General features: G+C 39.6%; 1 protein-coding gene and 1 pseudogene across 1 annotated transcript; both read left to right on the forward strand.

The window, feature by feature from the left end:
• The first annotated feature begins 1,248 nt into the window (after positions 1-1,248).
• LOC113507421 lies at positions 1,249-4,231 on the forward strand (annotated as a pseudogene).
• A 973-nt stretch (positions 4,232-5,204) lies between these two features.
• On the forward strand, positions 5,205-7,108 carry LOC113507422. The gene is made up of 3 exons (XM_026890280.1): positions 5,205-5,330; positions 5,723-5,808; positions 5,970-7,108. Exons 1-3 carry the CDS (start codon positions 5,243-5,245, stop codon positions 6,252-6,254), a joined length of 459 nt encoding a protein of 152 aa, XP_026746081.1. The 5' UTR covers positions 5,205-5,242; the 3' UTR covers positions 6,255-7,108.
• Positions 7,109-7,405: the final 297 nt, after the last annotated feature.

Here is a 7,405-nt window from a genome sequence, read left to right on the forward strand (position 1 = left end):
TTTCGCAAACATTCAAGTCACATGCATAAAGACACCCAGACTCTGGACAAGCAATCGTGCATCAAACGCTTGTCCTACGCGGGGATCGAACCCGTGACGTGTCGGGGACGTTGCACACAGTGAGTTTGACGTGGTGACCTCAGCCCCTCGGACACCTCTGGAACTTTCCCCTCCAGAAACATAATCCATCGACCACTCCATGAAAGTCGAGCAGAGTCCGAAAGAGCCCCACTCGAGAACACTCAATCTATTTTAATAAAAGTACAGCACAGTTTTTATTTGTATTTAGTTTGTAAGATGAATGCTTGTTGTTTCACGCAAAAGTCACTATTTAGGTTATGGACGAAATTTGGTACACCGTACACAGATAGATTACAACCTTGATTAACACACCGGACAGTTTGGTCCCGATTTTACATACCCGTGGGATAATTTTTGACTGAAGCGAACGGAGCCACTGGCAAAAGTTAGTTAATCGTAAATACTAGCTACTAAATACTAGCTGTGTCTGCGAGTTCGTTCGCGTGGAAAAGTATGTCACTTTTCCACGCAAACGCTCTGCTCAGAGCCCAGATTTGGTTTTTAGTTTAATGTTTATTGCCCATGTCTTCTTTCGCGTGGTTGTTATAATACGGAATACTGTAAAAATAAAAATGTTTGTTAAAGTCCGTGATTCCGTACCGATTCCGATATTCTAGATATTTCTACATATAAATATATATTCTGCTAAATTTAAGATCAGAACTGCATTTTTTTTATATAAATTATATGTGGTAATAGCTAATATCCATAATTATCAATTATAGGGTCCGGGTTTAGTAAAAGCTAAATCCGAAAAACAGTATTCTTTAATATTTTTTAAAACTAACCCAAAAGGTAAAAACGGAGCCCTATTACTAAATTATCAATCATCTGACGAAGTTGTGCTGATGGATTAACTTCTTTTTGACCGATAATCATATTCCCCAAGGCTGGTAGGCCGCACTGATATAAGAGTGGAAATCCCTAAAAAAATGTAAGCACATAAACGAAAACAAACAACTATACAAAGCAACTCGAAAAATAAAAAAAAATCATAAAAATCCGATAAAGTGTAAGAATACATCATCTGTGTGAGTTTAAAAGACATGGAAATTATAGTTCATTACATAAAACCTGGTAACAGGCTGACGGACAAACGGACATAGGGACAGATAAAACATAGATTTCGCCTCCGTTAGTAGTATAACCTTTTCTAATTCATTTTCATACAGAATTGTCCCTCGGTACAGTTTTATCATTTACTTAGTCGCTCTTGAGGACACTAGGCGTACGCGGCAGAGTTACAGATAGGAGACCGTGACAGTTAAGTTGTGGCATATAAGTAATCTATAACGATAGTGAGACTCGCTCAGTTCACTCCTTTATTAAAAACGCGAGGCCTGGCGACATGATATACTTACTGCTACCGATAGTTCTCCTGCTATTGTACAAATATTTTACAAAAAATCACGACTACTGGGAGAAGCGAAACGTGAAATATGAAAAGCCAATCCCAATTTTTGGAACCAATTACGAGAATGTGATCGGAAAGAAGAGCATCATAGAAAAGGCTACAGAAGTATACAACAAGTATCCTACAGAGCCAGTGGTAGGGATGTTTAGAGGAACTACTCCGGAACTGGTGGTGCGAGATCCAGAAATAGCCAGAAAGATTCTCAATGTGGACTTTGCTTATTTTTACCGTCGAGGTCTGGGTAAAAATCCAGAGATCGACCCCGTTTACTATAATCTTTTTCATGTTGAAGGCGATTTATGGAAATTATTAAGGCAACGCCTAACTCCAACTTTCACAACTGCCAAACTGAAGAACATGTTTCCACTTATCGTAAACTGCGCGGAAAAGTTGCGCCATGTCGGTGAAGATATCGTCAACCGAGGGGGCGAGTGTGACGTGCGCGACCTCATGGCGCGCTTTACTGTTGAGTTTATTGGTGTTTGTGCCTTCGGGATAGAAATGGATACGATCAATAACGAACACTCTCTATTTAAAAAGTTAGGCGTCCGCATATTTAAAACAGATTTCAGAAAATATCTCGTAACTGCATTGTATGATCTATTCCCGGATTTCAGAACAATTATCCAAAAATTACTTAGTAATTCATCTAGCATTACCGCAATCACAGAGATTTTTTATAAACATACGCAAGCAAAGAAATTACAAACCAATTGGACGTAACGACTTTATTGATCTTCTTTTGGAACTCGAAGGCAAAGGAAAGATCATAGGAGACTCTATTGAGAAAAAAAAACGCGGATGGGAAACCAGTACAAGTAGAAATGGAGATGAACATCACGTATATGGCGCACAAATGTTTGTGTTTTTTGCTGCGGGCTTCGAGACCTCATCATCAGCAACCAGTTTTACGTACATCAACTCGCTTATCATCCAGAAGAACAACAGAAAATACAGGAAGAGATTGACAGGGTGTTGAGTAAATACAATAACAAATTATGCTATGATTCCATATCTGAAATGACAGCTTTGAGTAATGGATTCAAAGAAGCCATGAGGATTTCCTTCCTTGGGGACACTTCACAGAGTGTGTGCTAGAAAGTACACCATACCCGGTTTGAATGTAACCCTTGATCCTGGTGTGAAAATCATAATTCCTACCCAAGGCATACAAAACGATGAGAAGTATTTCGACAATCCCTCACAGTTCATTCCTGACAGGTTCAACGATCCCAATGTATTAAGACACAAGTACGCGTATTTGCCGTTTGGTGGGGGACCAAGAGCTTGTATAGGTGAGTATAAACGTATCAACCATATAAAATCATTACCTAAGTGGTGAATAGTGAATATTCATTGACAAAAAAAATTGCTACGCAGTTCCTTCTTGGAGACACGGGCCTATGTAATAATTCTAAATACCTAGTCTCTCCTTTCATCCACAAGTTAACTCATAATTCTTTTAGCAACGTCCGATTCCTCCGTCCTCTAATCAATATCATCCAAATAGAAACGAGTTCCTTTCATCTTTTCAGTCACTGGCGTACTTTAGAACTATTACACTCAATCTTACCTATATTTATTTTGCAAAAAATCCTTCCATCTTTAAAGAAAAAAAAACAGTCTGACTACCACTACAGGCAATCTTCTTGAGCCGTCTTTCTCCTAACATTCTTAGTTTTTTATCATAGACTTGTAGATTTTACCCTTCAACTTCAGGGGCATCTGTTGGTCACAAGTAGTTCCTGTGACCTACAGACGTCCCGGCCTACCTACCCACCCCCGCCCAAAATGAAAATCAAAATCACCGCGTTACCGTAAGTCGGACCAGATCGATGCAGGCGTTCCAATGAGAGCTAATGCTACGGATTGGAGAGACCGCCGAAATTGCGGAACGAGTCGTTTTTGTGACGTAAACGCCGAAACGAAATTTGAAAATACGTGGATGATTTTGCAGTAGTTTTTGTTACTAACCAATGTCTGTTGAAAAAACAGATACCTACGCAATACTTCGGAGTATTCCTCTTTATGGCTTTAAAAAAACACATATCATATAGCATTAATGTTCCTAAATATATTATGAATGTAGATAACTATAATTCGACGTTACTACAATAACTAGAAATAAATCTTTTAGTCTATTGTAATATTGATTCAGGTGGTCGTCTTGGTGAAATGCAGTCTCTTGCGGGGCTCGCGGCTATACTACACAAGTTCTCAGTGGAACCAGGTCCTAAGACTCAGCGCTACCCTCAAGTGAACCACGGGGAGCAACTTGATCCAGGGTGTTAAAGGAGGCATTCCTCTTAAATTGCGTCTTAGAAACAAAAGCAACAGCGTAGCGGCTTAGCTTTTACGTTCGAGGTCACAAAATTGCCGCTAAGACTCGTAACTTTTGGTTTGACTATCGAATATCGTATAGCTACGCCTAGATTATGTTGAAGTGTAATTTAAACCCGTGGATTATAATTTGAGAAAACAATTTGTCTATAAATCAAAGATTTTAATCGTCACAGGGCCATTTCTACTGTTCTCTCTATTCTAGTTTATGTTTAATAAAGAATGATGACTAATGATGACATTGTTTCATTTATAATAATATTTAAAATTGAAGTCACGCTCAGTGTGAATGCTGTAAGCAGGAGACTTTGGCTTATAGCATGCCTTGAACGAATGGCTTCTTATCCGATGGAGATAGGATACTATACATTTATCACATCTCCTGCTCTCCGGAACTTTTTTTTTTGTTTAGGCGGGGGAATCCTCATGGACACCCACTCCCTCGGGGGAGGAAATGGGTAGTGTCAGACTTTTACTGACTAAACCTGAACCGCCGTGCTACGTCATCCGCGTTTTTATGTCGGTGTATGGCAATGCGTTGCAATCCTTCATACACCGACCGCGGGCTTCCACCGGCCAGTAATGTGGGCCGGTAGGTCACTTTCTTGTGTTGTGTGGAGGCCGATGTGTAAAGAGCGTCGGCCTCCTCGCCTCATATTGGGACCGCATCCATAGCACCGAATGTGGCCCCCCGCTGTGGGTAATATACTCGGACGACAGACACCCGCGTGCCGTCGCCCAGAACCCTAGTTAGGGCGGGAGAGCGCGCCCATGCGCGGCTCTGCGCCGCCCCACTCGACGTCGGCGTATGGCGGGCGCGCTGGGGTCAGTTTCCCGAACGCGTTCCGCCGCCTCCTTCTGTGACATCACTGTTTCACAGAAGGAGGTCAATGCATCCCACGCCGCCCGGCTGCCGATCGCTGCAGCGATGACAGCCGACAACTCGGCGACGTCCACTCCACCCAGCGCAGTCACAAGTTCGGCGCGAGGCTCCGCAAAGATCGGACACGCGGCCAGTGTGTGAAGTGCGGTGTCATCCGCGTCACCGCACTGATGACACACTGGGGTCTGCTCTCCGGCCCTCCCCTGTATCATAATATGCTCTAGGACAGTGTTTCCGAAGATATCATAACTTTTTCAGGGACAGACGGTATAAGTAAACCCTTGAGATTCACACAACTCTTTAGGGATGTAAGTAGTATTTAAGCTTATAAAAAACTAGTACGGAATATGACGTATAATAATTAGGTATGACATCATCTGTATAATATCTGTGCTAAATTCTCAATGGTAAATTATATAAAAATAAGTAAAACCAATTGATTTTGTGACAAAAATGCGTGAAGAAGTAAATTATTGATAAGAAAAAAATAAATCTCTGAGAAGGTCGTTTGAAATAAATATAAGATGTCATTTTTATACGTAAGAGTGTACCATGGGCCGGACAATGCATTCCTGAAGAATCATAAACCTCAAAAGTATTACGGGTTTCGAGGTAAGCATCATATCATCTTCTTTACAAACACAGCATGCTTGACTTGGTTTTCGTGAACACTCAAGTCGCATAATAAAGGAACTGGAATATGAAGGAATATGGAATATGAGCGTTTGCTACCCCAGTAGGCCTACGAACGACTGTCGCCAAGAAATACAGCAAAATTTCAACTGTCTGCCTATCACGGTTTTGATACAGAGAAGTGACGGGCAGACGGAAATACATCGGACCCTCAGTAATGGGTTCTTTTTGCCGTTTGGGTATGGAACCCAAAAAAAAAAACAAATTTGAGGTAACACGAGAATCCGTCCTTAAATTCCCAAAGGTTTCTTTTGGGTTATTTTCGAGTTATAGTTACACTAAATAAATACCGTTTAATGTTTTTATTCTAGACACCCTTCAGAAAATGGGTTTTCGAGTTGACTTGGTCCCTATTGACATCCTCAACTATGTTGTGATGGAAATATGCAACCATGAAGTAAGATAGATTTATTTCCAATAAATAAATATTACATTATTTAAGTACTACTTATCCTTCGCGAAGTAATACCTTTTAGAGCATTTTACTTAGTCTCCTAGGTACATGAATACTTATCGCAGGCCATAAATGTAATGACAAACTACTCAATTACTATTCAGGTGTTTCGCTGCAGCACGAAAAATATGAGGTTTAACACCGAATTCCACAGAGACCCAGTCTGTCAAAGAGCAATATCTGCTGTGTTGGATGCGTCCAGAAAATTTGAACGCGCTCGTAGATATCTCTGGTTTTGGACCCTCCTGGAAACTCAGCAGCTCAGGACGAACAAATTTGGCCCACAGGACGCCTGGCTAGAGAAAATAGATATAGACTATGAATACACCTCGGAAACAAAATGTTGCGACCCGCGTTACATACATAAAAAAAATAGGAAAGATTTTTAGTTTAGGCTTCCGTGGAATAATGGTCCGTGGTCTAACACTTGCGGCTTACTTTTTTTTTTTTTTGGTTTGGTATCAATGGGTGAGCAATTTTAGTTTTTCAAAAATTGAACTTTGGAGTTTCTCTAGAAGTATGCCATTGCGATAGATTTTGTTTAAGCAAAATTCAGTTGTAGACTTAAAAATGAGTTTTTAATGATTGCTTGAAAGTGAAATAAGTCAGTTTATTTTATGTAGGATTAGTTTAGTATAAAGAGAAAACAATTTGATTTAAGACTTTTATAGGTTTAAGTACCTACTTTCCAAACTAGCGTTTTAGCGTATGCGGGGAGCAGTGGATACGCTACGTATAACGTCGGCGTTTTAGCTGCAGGCAATTGAACGCCTACCTACTCTTTAAAAACGCTACAAAGCACTTGATAATTTTAAGTCTCAAGTTTATTGTCTCGGGGAAAAGATGCTGTTAGTTTTGGATAGTAGATTGGGTTAAATTCGGTTTTCTAATTTAAGTTTCAATTTAAATATTAAGAGCACCCATACGTCACAATTAGATAAGGTGGTGCGAAAGTACTTTGAAATAAGTTTTAGTTTAATTCTTTTTAAGGTACAACGAACGATTCTATTCGAACTAGATTGGTGTCTTGTTTATAATGAATATAATACTTTACGTTATTTGTTCTATTTAAGTTTACAGCTCTTAAGTTATTTTTCCATACAATGGATGGTATGGACATTTTACCTGCGGGATAAACTTGATTTGTTTTTAGAGCAACACTTTCGTAGTGGTGGTAGACTTTAGTAGATAACATTAAATAAGATAAATTCCTTAACTATAAGTTAATAAATATTTAGAATTACTTTGTGTTTAATTGCTTTTTTTATGATTTAATTTACAAAGGTTTACTCCACTAATTAGGCCACTTCATGAGGCTACTGGCTCAAATTGTGACACGAGCCAGGTTGTACATCAGCCATACGAAGAGAAAAAAGTAACTACTATCTGAACACTAAGGCCTGAATCGCACGAGCTTTTTTAACGCGCGTTAAAAAAGCGTTCAAATAGAACAAATGAGGAGCTTTCGAAAGAAAACAACTATCATTTCAGATTCTTTGTATTGAAACAAATTACAGTATTCAGTCGCGTACTGGCAATT

This window comes from Trichoplusia ni, unplaced genomic scaffold, assembly GCF_003590095.1.
Source record: "Trichoplusia ni isolate ovarian cell line Hi5 unplaced genomic scaffold, tn1 tig00002012, whole genome shotgun sequence".
In the NCBI taxonomy this organism is placed as follows: domain Eukaryota; kingdom Metazoa; phylum Arthropoda; class Insecta; order Lepidoptera; family Noctuidae; genus Trichoplusia; species Trichoplusia ni.